This window comes from Ranitomeya imitator, chromosome 3 (assembly GCF_032444005.1).
Source record: "Ranitomeya imitator isolate aRanImi1 chromosome 3, aRanImi1.pri, whole genome shotgun sequence".
NCBI lineage: Eukaryota > Metazoa > Chordata > Amphibia > Anura > Dendrobatidae > Ranitomeya > Ranitomeya imitator.
The window spans coordinates 139,854,158-139,868,005 of NC_091284.1; the positions used below are offsets into that span (position 1 = coordinate 139,854,158).

The 13,848-nt window shown below is 45.5% G+C and overlaps 1 protein-coding gene across 7 annotated transcripts in view; it reads right to left on the reverse strand.

Moving 5' to 3' along the window:
* CDKL5 (cyclin dependent kinase like 5) overlaps window positions 1–13,848 on the reverse strand; it is a 442,123-nt gene that overhangs the window by 150,523 nt on the left and 277,752 nt on the right. For all 7 annotated transcript variants that reach the window (XM_069761528.1, XM_069761532.1, XM_069761530.1 and 4 more), the window contains one exon: window positions 3,975–4,111. In XM_069761528.1, coding sequence (XP_069617629.1) covers window positions 3,975–4,111 — 137 coding nt within the window. The remainder of the gene's footprint in view (window positions 1–3,974; window positions 4,112–13,848) is intronic.

Consider the following 13,848-nt stretch of genomic DNA (forward strand, 5'->3'; position numbering starts at 1 on the left):
CTGCTCCCATCCTGCGTCCCCGTTCTGTCATGTGCTGCTGCCATCCTGCGCCCGTTCTGTCATGTGCTGCTCCCATCCTGCGCCCGTTCTGTCATGTGCTGCTGCCATCCTGCGCCCGTTCTGTCATGTGCTGCTGCCATCCTGCGCCCGTTCTGTCATGTGCTGCTGCCATCCTGCGCCCGTTCTGTCATGTGCTGCTGCCATCCTGCGCCCGTTCTGTCATGTGCTGCTGCCATCCTGCGCCCGTTCTGTCATGTGCTGCTGCCATCCTGCGCCCGTTCTGTCATGTGCTGCTGCCATCCTGCGCCCGTTCTGTCATGTGCTGCTCCCATCCTGCGCCCGTTCTGTCATGTGCTGCTGCCATCCTGCGCCCGTTCTGTCATGTGCTGCTGCCATCATGCGCCCGTTCTGTCATGTGCTGCTGCCATCCTTCGCCCGTTCTGTCATGTGCTGCTGCCATCCTGCGCCCGTTCTGTCATGTGCTGCGGCCATCCTGCGCCCGTCCTGTCATGTGCTGCTCCCATCCTGCACCCGTTCTGTCATGTGCTGCTGCCATCCTTCGCCCGTTCTGTCATGTGCTGCTGCCATCCTTCGCCCGTTCTGTCATGTGCTGCTGCCATCCTGCGCCCGTTCTGTCATGTGCTGCTGCCATCCTGCGCCCGTTCTGTCATGTGCTGCTGCCATCCTTCGCCCGTTCTGTCATGTGCTGCTGCCATCCTTCGCCCGTTCTGTCATGTGCTGCTGCCATCCTGCGCCCGTTCTGTCATGTGCTGCGGCCATCCTGCGCCCGTCCTGTCATGTGCTGCTCCCATCCTGCACCCGTTCTGTCATGTGCTGCTGCCATCCTTCGCCCGTTCTGTCATGTGCTGCTGCCATCCTTCGCCCGTTCTGTCATGTGCTGCTGCCATCCTGCGCCCGTTCTGTCATGTGCTGCTCCCATCCTGCGCCCGTTCTGTCATGTGCTGCTCCCATCCTGCGCCCGTCCTGTCATGTGCTGCTGCCATCCTTCGCCCGTTCTGTCATGTGCTGCTGCCATCCTGCGCCCGTTCTGTCATGTGCTGCGGCCATCCTGCGCCCGTCCTGTCATGTGCTGCTCCCATCCTGCACCCGTTCTGTCATGTGCTGCTGCCATCCTTCGCCCGTTCTGTCATGTGCTGCTGCCATCCTTCGCCCGTTCTGTCATGTGCTGCTGCCATCCTGCGCCCGTTCTGTCATGTGCTGCTGCCATCCTGCGCCCGTTCTGTCATGTGCTGCTGCCATCCTGCGCCCGTTCTGTCATGTGCTGCTGCCATCCTGCGCCCGTTCTGTCATGTGCTGCTGCCATCCTGCGCCCGTTCTGTCATGTGCTGCTGCCATCCTGCGCCCGTTCTGTCATGTGCTGCTGCCATCCTGCGCCCGTTCTGTCATGTGCTGCGGCCATCCTGCGCCCGCTCTGTCATGTGCTGCGGCCATCCTGCGCCCGTTCTGTCATGTGCTGCGGCCATCCTGCGCCCGTTCTGTCATGTGCTGCGGCCATCCTGCGCCCGTTCTGTCATGTGCTGCGGCCATCCTGCGCCCGTTCTGTCATGTGCTGCTGCCATCCTGCGCCCGTTCTGTCATGTGCTGCTCCCATCCTGCGCCACCATTGTATTATATGCCCCCCGCTCCAGTGTGTATGCCCCCGAATGCTGCTGCCATATAAAAAAAAAAAAAAATACCATACTCACCTATCGTCCGGCTCCACTGCAGGTATGTCTTCAAGAAAATGGCGCCGGAAAGCGGGGACTGCGCAGGCGCCGATTCCGTCAGCAGGAATCGGCGCCTGCGCAGTCCGCGCCCTCCGGAGCCGGGAGCAGAGGAGCCGGGAGACGGAGCCGCAAGCAGCGCTGGAACCGGGAAAGGTGAGTATACTTACCCTCCCTCCTGGCGGTCCCTGACTCTCCGGTGGAGATCGCGGTATGCGTTCAGTGCTTACGCATACCGCGATCTCCCGGGAGCGTCGCTCTGTGAGGCCCAGACTGCGCCGGCGCTTGCGCAGTCTATAGAGGCTTCGGACAGAGTGACGCTCCCAGCGTTATATTATAGATTTTTAAATTTTTTTTGTTGATGGTCTTTGTCACTCATGCTTTTAATCTGAACAGTAAATGTAATCTTCTCTGGAATACTACGAGCGTTGGCTTCTATTGGATCCACATATACAATATACTGTATAATGGCACCACTTACTCTGCATGAACCTTTTATAGTAACAGTTGTTAGGAAGGTTGCAGCCTCCTTTAATGAATGTGCCGCCAACTAACTGCACTATACTCTCACCAAGCATGTATGCCACCTAGCTATATTAGTATGTAATCTGGCACTGAAATGTTTGCCTGCATCCAAGGGTTATTGTGCCATGTGGTCCCAGCCCACTAAACATCTGCAAAGACACATTACTAACCTAGATCCCCCTTTTTTCCCACTCTAGAAATCACATGGCTACAGCCTTACTCACAATTGCACATAGCTGTGGTATTTTACCATCTGACATCATTATTGAGAGGAATAGGATTGCCCAAAAGAAGCATGCCTAGAATTACTTAAAAGGATCTCTTTCATTTCTTACTGAAAATCAAAACCGGTCTACATCAGAACTGAGTCCGAAATCTACCCAAGTACCATGTTCTGTACTGGCACTGATGGTAGGTAAGAACTTCAAACAGCCGTCTACAGCTGGGTGTCTGGTTTGGTTAATATAAGCAAGATTTCTTCCTGTTTGGAGGAGAGTTAATTTGCCTACTTTTTTCAATCCACCATTGCACACAAGCAAGTTTTCCCTGCGAAATGGCTTAAAGGGGTTCTCTGAGAATAGAAAAAAAAGAAAAGAAAGAAAATGTCATTATAAGGCCGGGATCACACATACGCGAGATACGGCCGAGTCTCGCAGATGAAAACCCAGCTCTGGCACCGGCACTCCGTAGCGGAGCGTGCAGTCGCACAGCAATACATGGAGCTGCACGCTCCGCTCTGCAGTGCCAGAGCTGGGTTTTCACCTGCGAGACTCGACCGTATCTCGCGTATGTGTGATCCCGGCCTAAATGACATTTTATGGATGCGTAATTTCTAAGGCGGCTGAGGGCTGATGTTCTTAGCCTGGGAAGGGGGCTAACATTCCTGGCCCCTTCCCAGGCTATTAATATCAGACTACATCTGTCTGTTCAGCCCTTGCTGGATAGAATTTATAGGGGGACCCAACGTCATTTTTTTTCTAGGGTCCCCCTTTAACTAACCAGTAAAGCTTAAGCAAACAGTCGTGAGCTGTTATTAATAGCCTAGCAACCTTTGGGATATTGTCCCCTTTCCCAAATTATTAACATCAGCCCCAAGCCATGTACACAGTGGGTACTGAATAGAACTCCCATCATTGTCGCCTGGTAGTGCTGATCCTAGGGAGACCAGGAGACCATTATATGAGCGGTCTTCAGCACCATGTGCCTGGGAACAGTGCAAACTGTACTGCTTTTCCCAGGCGCCGGTATGTGTTAAATTGATTTGGCACAGGGATGGCACATGAATGCCACACGTAAGTCACTCATGGACACGGATAGCTCTGGTACAGTTTTTTCCAGTACCGGAAAAATCAGGATATGTGAAAGAGCCCTTTCACAAATTGATATTGATTATTTGATTTATTTCATGGACATCTTTTTAATATGGGCTATTTTAATAGTTATGAAAAAAGGTTTACCAGTATATTTTAATTGGAGGGTAGTTTTTCTCTGGCATCAAATTGATAATTTACACTCTATTGTTTTATCTTCAGTGAGGTGTATAGAATAAAGATGTGGATATTTTCATCAAGAAACGTATTATTCTAAGAAAAGACAGCATATGTGCTGTATACGTGTCGGCAAAAACAGGGCTCTACATTCCCAGTGACATTTTATTCACAGACGGCCTTATTCCAGACACAGATGCTTAATCTGGATTTCCGGATGACATTTCGATCCACTTACCTTTTCAACATATTCAAAGACTAGGTATAATTTTCCTCTTCTTCTAAATGCTTCTTTCAGCTCAACTATATTTTCTTGCTTCAAAGTGCGAAGCATTTTAAGCTCGCGCAGCGTCGTCTCCTTGACTTCTTCATTTTCTGACAAAACACAAAAGGGAATAGGCCAAAATTAGTGGTGTAGTGACAATGCTGCTATGTGAAATAAATTATCTCTCTTTAAGTTGGTGCCTTACTCCTATTCTTTTTCTTCAAAAAAGGTGAATTGAAGAAAAACATCCTAATTGCACATGTTCAAACTTCAAACTTTAAACTCGCTCTTAACAAAAACTGCGTTAAACACCTACACAATAATTTTAAGTCTCTCAATTTAGGCTGTCATATGTTCTGCCAGCATCAATTTCAGGTCTTGATGAAGACTTTTTTTTAGGGATATTGCATAAATCACATACAAATTATAATGTTAATTAAATATTAATATATGAAATGACTAAATGAATATACAGTATTATTAATTCCTGTTATTTTTAAGTTGTCATTGCATCTCAATGTATATGTTGCCTTGCCTGGTGGGGTCCTGGGTTTGGATCCAACCTAGGATAAGATCTGGGTGGAGTTCTCTCTGTATCTGCACAAAGTTTACTCCAAAACATGCCAGCAGGTTATCTAACTTTCTATAAAATTGGTCTTAGTGTCTCTATCTAATAAAATGTAGGGAAATTACATAGAATTGTACTAACTGAGTGACGACAATCACTGCTCACTATAATGGCAGCTATGTAATAGATATGACGTTTTCACTATCTTTCTATAATGTATCTGTTTAACACTTTGGTGATGGATGATGCTGTTATGCATCTGTTTAACGCATCAATCACCCATAGACTATAACTAGATTCAATTGTCAGATAAGATTTTTCATAGCTTTTCTTGTTAAACAAATGCCATCACAGCCTGGGGGTGATAGATTCCACTTTTGGGCGACTGCAACAGGCATCTGTCAAGATAGGCAGCAATGGCATCTATTTAACAGTAACACTAGAAAATGTATGTATGATGTATATGTTTCTATATGTCATTTATAGGACACTCATCCAACACCCATGCTAGAGGGGTTGTCCACTACTGCTAATGTGCTCCACATAATCTCAGCTGCAGCCTTCACAATTAAGTCTGAGGAGAGATCCTCTGAAAAGGCCGTAAGCAATCAGCTGATTGGCTGCAGTGGTCATGTTTCATAATTTCATGTGACCGCTGGGAGACATCGGCAGTAATGCGAGGTGGCATATGTCTGTGAAGGAGGTGGCACTTTAGCATTGTCCATTAGGCCCCTTTCGCACATCAGTTTTTTGCCATCAGTCACAATCCGTCAAATTTTGAAAAAAAACGGATCTGGCGACTGATACTGCCAGATCCGTTTTTTTCTTATAGGCTTGTATTAGCGACAGATTGCGACTGATAGCCTCACGTTTCATCCGTCGTTCACCGGATCCCTTGAAAATTGTTTGCCTGGAGACTGGAAACAACGGACAAAGTAACGTTATTTGTGTACGTCGAATAAACGGACATGGACGGATCCGTCGCCATCCATCGTTTGCTAGAATGGAAGCCTATGGCACCGGATCCGTCAAATGATGGAATCTGGAGACGGATTCTGTCTTTTTTAACCGAGCATGCTCTGATCCAATTAGCCAGATCCACTAGTCGGATCCATCCAAAAAAGGATCCGTCTAATCATTTTTTCATAATATACAATGGATCCGTCGAGCCAACGGATTGTGACTGACAGCAAAAAACTGATGTGTGAAAGGGGCCTTAGGCGAAAAAACGGATCCGTCGCATCAGATTTTTATTCGTTTCTTTTGCTTTTTTATCAGTTTTACGATGGATCCGTTTTCTAAAAACGCCCATGGGAGGCTCCCAAATGTTATTGGCTAATGAAAACCTATATATACAGTGTTTCTACAGCCCATCTTTGACAGGTTGTAGAGCAAGTGGCAAAAATGGAAGGTGTGATTGCGAAACATTGTGAAGATTTATGTGGATTTCACTTTTGAGGCGAATCGTTTGGAAGCGATCGTTCTGGAAAAGGAGCAAGAAAGACGGCGCATCATGCGTCAGCGCCGGCGTCGTTTTTCAATCTACCCAATTACTGCACTGAGAATGACAAGTGGGATGTATTCTACATTGTATATGAAGTTGTGAGGAAACCCCGAGAAGTTTGGCAACTACGTTCGCGTGAAAGTGGAGAACTTAGATTTTTTGGTGGAACGTATTAGACACATCATCCGGAGAAATGACATGTACTGCCGCTTCTCAGTTTTACCAGGGAAGCGTCTGATGTTGACTCTTCGGTAAGCCATTTTTATTGCATCTACTCCTGTTAAAGCTGACTTATAACTGTAATGTTGTTGCTGGTAGTTTGTATTAATTATTGCCTTTCCTTTTTAACAGATTCCTTGCAACTGGTGAATCCCTTTCCTTACTCCATTTTCAATTCAGACTCGGGATTTCCACCATATCAGGGATTGTTAAATACACCTGCTGCGCATTGTGGGACTGTTTACATGAAGAATAAAAAAAAATAATTCAAAATATTTGTCAGTTTCCCAATTGCTTGGGTGCAGTGAACGGGAAACTTATTCGTATCGTCAAACCTACTGCATCTGGCTCTGAATATTTCAACTACAAGAAATATTTCTCCATCGTGCTCATGGCCATTGCAGACGCACAATACAAGTTTATAGCGGTCGATATTGGGGCCTATGGCTTCTCCAATGACTCAAGTTTTTAAAGTGTCTCCAATGGGACGTCATTTATATGGAAACATCTTCCAATTTCCACCACCAAGACCGCTTCCTGAAACCTCTGGGCCACCAGTGCCATTTGTATGTGTTGGAGATGAAGCGTTCCAACTCTCGGAACACCTGCTGAAGCCATACGCAAGTAGTGGATTGACGGCAACAAAAAAGTTTTTAATTACCGCTTAACAAGAGCGTGAAGAATGGTTGAGTGCGCTTTTGGCATTCTAACATCCAAATGGCGAGTTCTGTTGACTGCTATTAACCTGAAGACTGACACTGTGGATGAGGTGGTGAAAGCTTGTGTGGTCCTGCACAATTTCATAATATGCAAGGAAGAAATTGCCATGGATGACAACTTCGTTGAAACATCCTTGAACAATTATCATATTACTTTTTGAAGTCCTGTGTCAGTTTCAAGAATGAGGGACAAGTTTGCTGAGTACTTTATTTCACCTCAAGGAAGAGTAGACTGGCAGAATGAGATAGTTTGATAGCATTGTCTTGGACCTTGTTACCCAAAGTATTGGACCTTGTTTTCCCAAAAGTATCGGACCTTGCTTTACACAAAGTATTGTATCTTGTTTTACCCAACCAAAGTAATAATAATAATAATTTTTATTTATATAGCGCCAACATATTCCGCAGCACTTTACAATTAAGCGGGGACATGTACAAACAATAAATTCGGTACGAGTTAAGACAATTTAAACAGTGACATTAGGAGTGAGGTCCCTGCTCGCAAGCTTACAAATTACTAGGAAATGGGGGGACACAATAGGTGAAAAGTGATTTGTTATTTCAGGTCTGGCAATTATAATAAATAGGGATTTTCATATAAAGCTGCATGATCCGGTCATCAGCCCGTGTGTTTAAGTGCAATAGTCAAGTATCAAGTGCAGTTATCATGTGTATGGAGGGTGTTGAGACAGATAAATAGAAGGGTGCAGATTCAGAGTAATATTTGGAAGGAGGGAACAGGGCAAAGTTAGTTTACTGAGTAGTAGATGTGGTAGGCTTGTTTGAAGAGATGGGTTTCCAATGCGCGCTTGAATAGGTCGTGGATAGGTATCAGTCTGATCGTCTCAGGAAGTGCATTCCAGAGAGCTGGCGCAGCAGGAGAGAAGTCTTGGAGACGGAGGTGTGAGGTTCAGATTACAGGGGATGTTAGTCTTAGGTCATTTGTAGAACGGAGGGCACGTGTAGGGCGATAGACAGAGATGAGAGAGGAGATATAAGGCAGTGCAGAACTGTGGAGAGCTTTGTGGGTGAGAGAGATGAGTTTATACTGGACCCTGTAGCGAATGGGTAGCCAGTGTAATGACTGGCACAAGATGGAGGCATCGGTGAAGCGGCTGGACAGAAATATGACTCTGGCTGCAGCATTCAAGATGGATTGGAGAGGAGAAAGTTTGGTAAGAGGGAGACCGATCAGAAGAGAGTTGCAGTAGTCCAGACGGGAATGAATGAGAGCGACAGTAAGAGTCTTAGCAGTTTCAACGGTGAGAAAAGGTCGGATTCTGGAGATGTTTTAAAGATGCAGGTGACAAGAGCGAGTGAGTGATCGGATATAGGGAGAAAAGGAAAGTTCGATGTTGAATAGGACCCCAAAACAGCGGGCATGCTGCTTGGGAGTTATGATTGAACCCTCCAGGGTAATTTCGATGTTGGGTAGAGTGAGGTTAGTAGAAGGGAGAAACACAAGAAGTTCTGTTTTGGAGAGATTTAGTTTCAGGTAGAGGGAGGACATGATGTTAGAGACAGCAGACAGACAATCCTTGGTATTTTGAATTAGGGTAGGGGTGATGTCGGGGGAAGAAGTGTATAATTGGGTGTCATCAGCATAGAGATGATACTGGAACCCAAATCTGCTGATTGTTTGTCCAATAGGGGCTGTGTAAAGAGAGAAGAGGAGGGGACCTAGGACTGAGCCTTGCGGAACCCTGATAGTAAGGGGACGAGGAGAGGAAGAGGAGCCGGCAAAATATACAGTGAATGAGCGGTCAGAAAGGTAGGAGGAGAACCAGGAGAGGGCTGTGTCCTTGAGGCCTATAGAGCGGAGCATAGTGAGGAGGAGCTGGTCAAATGCGGCAGAGAGATCCAGGAGAATCAGCAGAGAGCAATGACTTTGGATTTAGCTGTTATTAGATCATTAGAGACTTTAGTGAGGGCAGTTTCAGTGGAGTGTAAAAAGCGGAAACCAGATTGTAAGGGGTCAAGAAGAGAGTTATCCGAGAGATAGCGGATTAGATGGGAGTGGACCAAGCGTTCCAGGTGTTTAGAGATGAAGGAAAGGTTAGAGACCGGTCTGTAGTTAGCAGTGCAGTTCTGGTTCCGGGGATGGCTTTTTAAGTAAAGCGGTAATAATGGCATGTTTAAATGAGGAGGGAAAGATACCTGAAGAAAGAAGGGGATCCAGGCACTGAGGAGATTGTGCTGAGATATTCTGATGATGTGGTTGATTTTTTCTGAGAAATAAGTGGCCAGATCCTCACCGCTGAGGTTGGTGATGGGGGCCTGTACTTTAGGTTTCAGGAGGGAGTTTAAGGTTTCAAAAAGTCGTTTTGGGTTGTTGGATAGTGAGGTGATGAGGGTGGTGAAGTACGATTGTTTGGCCAGATAAAGGGCAGAGTTATAGGTTTTGAGCATGAACTTATAGTGGATGAAGTCTTCTACTAAGAGAGATTTTCTCCACTGCCGCTCTGAACACCTTGAGCAACGCTGAAGAAACCTAATACTGCCACTCACTACAGCTGCGTCATTTTCCTGAGCTAAGCAGAAGAGTAGAAATAAAAACTAAGAATTTTTAAGCAGGAGGAAAAGGTGCAAGAGGCAGCACAGCACAGTAGCTCAGTGGTTAGCACTGCAGCTTTGCAGCGCTGGAGTCCTGGGTTCAAATCCAATCAAGGACAAAATCCGTAAGGAGCTAGTATCTTCCAACCATGTTTGTGTAAAGGTACCGTCACACTAAGCGACGCTGCAGCGATACCGACAACGATGTCGATCGCTGCAGCGTCGCTGTTTGGTCGCTGGAGAGCTGTCACACAGACCGCTCTCCAGCGACCACCGATCCTGAAGTCCCCGGGTAACCAGGGTAAACATCAGACAGCTCTCCAGCGACCAACGATCCTGAAGTCCCCTTGTAACCAGGGTAAACATTGGGTTACTAAGCGCAGGGCCGCGCTTAGTAACCCGATGTTTAACCTGGTTACCGTTGTAAATGTAAAAAAACAAACACTACATACTTACATTCCCGGGGTCTGGTCAGGTCCCTCGCCTTCAGCTTCCAGCACTGACTGAGCGCCGGCCGTAAAGTACAGCGGTGAAGTAACCGCTGTGCTCTGCTTTGCGGCCCTGCGCTTAGTAACCCGATGTTTACCCTGGTTACCAGTGACGACATCGCTGAATCGGCGTTACACACGCCGATTCAGCAATGTCAGTGGGAGATCCAGCGACAAAATAAAGTGCTGGACTTTCCCCAGCGACTAACGATCTCCCAGCAGGGGCCTGATCGTTGGTCGCTGTCACACATAACGATTTAGTTAACGATATCGTTGCTACGTCACAAAAAGCAACGATATCGTTAACGATATCGTTATGTGTGACAGTACCCTAAGTTTCCTCCCAGACTTCGAAGACATACTGATAGGGAAATTAGATTAAGCCCCAATGTGTCAATAATGTCTGTAAAGAGCTGTGTAAATAATGGCGCTATATAACTCTGTAAAATAAACAGTCACAGGAAGAGTAATCCAGCACATTTTTTTATAAAAAAGTGTAACTCACTTAAAATAACCTACATTTTACAAAACTAAAACTAGCTATCTAGAACCACAAGGCATAGGTCCAAGCGGAGGAAGAGGTGGACGTGTCAGTATGTGTTTTTTTTTAGGGAAATGACTTCAAAGAACATAGAAAGGTACTCAAAATAACAAGCTACAGCCAGGGGAAGGAGGTCCAACTGGAGGAGGAGGTGAATGTGGCGGTGTAGGTGGAAGAGGCTGAGGAGGAGGAAGCCAACACAGTTTTGGGGATTATTAATTTGTGGAAGAGGCCCCCATATGAAATGAATAGTAAATAGTTGAAGAGTTGAAGACTGGCTGGGCGCGGCTGTTATAGTTGTCTAGTCATCCAAAGGTAAAGACATGTCCTGTGGAATCCACGCCTGGTTAATTTTAAAGGGAACCTGTCACCCCCCCCCCCCCCCCAGGCCCGTAGTATGAATAAATAAGACACTGCGGGGCTGGGATTCACAGGCAGGGCATCCGCATAGGCGCAGTCAGCTGGACTGCATATGAGGACAGACGAGCAGCGCTCACTGGGCCTGCCCAAGGCAGGAGAAAAGAGCGCAGGCGCCGGCTCATTTCAAAACAGTAGTGAGGAGGCGGCGCCTGGCGCCAAGATTTGTGTGATGGCTGTGTGGTGTCTGCAGCAGGGGGGAAAGGCCTGCCTCTTTTGACTGAAGAAAAGGTATTTAGGACAAATTACAAAACTGATTATTTTGGCAGTTACAGCACCCAGAACTAAAAGAGCCACCTTGACAGAATGCAGCATTACTGCTGCACAAGGTGGCTTTTAGTTAAAAACGCCCGGGGGTGACAGGTTCCCTTTAAGGAATGTTAGCTTCTACATGTTAGATGTGGACAGGCGGATGCTCCTGTCTGTGAGGACACCCCTGCTGTGCTAAACACACGTTCCAACAGTACACTTGCCGCAGGGCAAGCCAATACCTCCAAGGCATTAAGGGCAAGCTCAGGCCATGTGTCCAATTTGGGGACCCAGAAGTTAGTACGCGGAGATAAGAGGACACGTATTTTTCCACCATGTTGTTGCAAAGCTTCCTCCTGCTAATACAAACGGTACCAAATAGTGGTGCTGGATGTTGTGGCGTGCTCATAATGTTTTGCCAAATTTCGTCCATGCTAACCCTGCCTTCTGAGGTGCTGGCGGTGCCCCAGCTGCAATGGCGACTTCCTCCTCTGCCTTATTGTTCCACTGAGCCCCTGCTGTCAGGGGGGAAAACCGTTAGCAGTTGTACTACCAGCGTGTGCTTGTATTCAAGCATTTTGCGATCCCTCTCCAGTGACGGAAGTAATGATGGCAAGTTGTCCTTGTAGTGGGGATACATCAGGGTGGCCATCTAGTAATCTGTACTGGTAACAATATGGGCAAATCGGTGGTCATTACGCAGGCACTGCAATATGAATTGGCTCATGTGTGCCAGGCTGCTTAGAGACAACTAAAAGATGTCCTCGGTGGGAGGTATACTGTATCGTCTGGGAACTGTGAATCCAACCAGCCACGCTCCAGTGAGCTTATCTGAGTGCCACCCTGCTGTGAACATGGTTGTTCCTCCTTATCATCATCCTCCTCCCAAGCGGTCCTAAACTGTCCCCTTGCTTTACAGTTAGGTAGCTGGCCAATGTTGGGATAGTAACCCACCCTACGAGTCATGTGTGGAGGGCAGGCCTGATAATGGTGTGAATTGGCTCTGCTCCTCCTCCTGCTCATTTTCCTCCTGTACCACCACCCCATCCATCATTGCCTCAATTGTTTTTTTTTTCCAGCAGGCATATAAGTAATGCATGCCTGCAAAATGTGATATTTTTTTCAATACATATTATGTTTGAGGGTGCCAACAATTTTGTCTGGACCATTTTTTGGGCTTTGTGTAACGTTATGTCCAATTTGCCTTTATTCTCAGTTTTTTTTGTGTTGTTCCAATACACACAAAGGAAATCAACGTGTATAACAAAACGTGTGATTTCAATAATTTTCTGGGAGAAATACTTCATTTTCTGGAACAATTTCAAGGGTGTTAACACTTTCGGCCATCACTGTATATGTCAGTATTAGATACAGGGGCAAAGTAAAGAAATAAAAATGTAGAGTGAAGGGACATGATGTAATATTAATGTATTAAACTCAAATATTCTGGAAACAGACTTGTTGGATTCAATATGTTTGTGATGGATGCAATGTTATAGTAAATAACTAATTTATTGTTTCCTCACAAATGGCAAAGAAAATAACTGAGGAATCTTAATAAAGGTGAGGAGGTTTAGAAATAGGCTTCCAGGTTGTCAAATTAAAGTTCTTTTCACAAGTTCTAAGATGTCATATAACACATTCAGAATATGGAACACCTTGTCAGGTCCATTCTGGTTACACAGTTGTCAAGCTGTCAGAAGGAAAGAATGGAATTGCTTCCCAGAACAGACATTTCCTTCCATGGTATAAGTAATAAATAACACAAGCTGCAAACCATTAATCTTCAAAACTCATGCTCAAACTTTGTATTTTCCTGTAAGTAAGCAAAGAGTGGCACTTTCTCGATGAAATGTCAGCCATGCTTTCCCTTCCATTCAAAATTACATGATGTGTCAGATTTTGTTTGAAACATGTGCGAAACGTGTTGGCAGCTTGTCTAGGAAAAAACTGGAACTTGGAATCTCTACATGGGCAATATAGAATTATGACAACCATATATTGATGGAAATCTCTTTATTTTAGAACACAAATCTGGGACTCAGTTATTATAACCATTCCTCTCATACATATTTTTGGCATTTTATTTCATTTTAAATTTATAGCAAATTATGCAGGAGGAAAGGTGAGGATGTTGTACAACTGTTAACAGAATGTGACGATTGTAAAGAATACAGCGAGTATATTATTATTCTATATATTATTTACATATACACCAGCGAAGAAAGGCCAATGCCGTTTAGTACACTGATGTATGACATGCAAGCAGTCATACATCAATAGATGGCAATTCATTATGATTGTGTGAATTGGATTCTTTAGCTGTTTCAGTTCTGTAGGGCTAGATACCTTGAAGTTGGTGTTCTGCCGAGGAATGTACTATATTGTCATATATGTATGATTTAGGTGCTAGGCTTTGGTGTTTTAAGAGTAACAGCAATTGTTGCCGATTTATATTTTCCTACATTAATGTCTGATAGGATCGAAATAGTCTAAGATGGCTTTCTCTATGTCTTTAGTTAAAATGGAGCTGCACTTTCAATAAACTTTGAATAAATAAATAGTACAGGTGAATAAAAGAATAAGAGA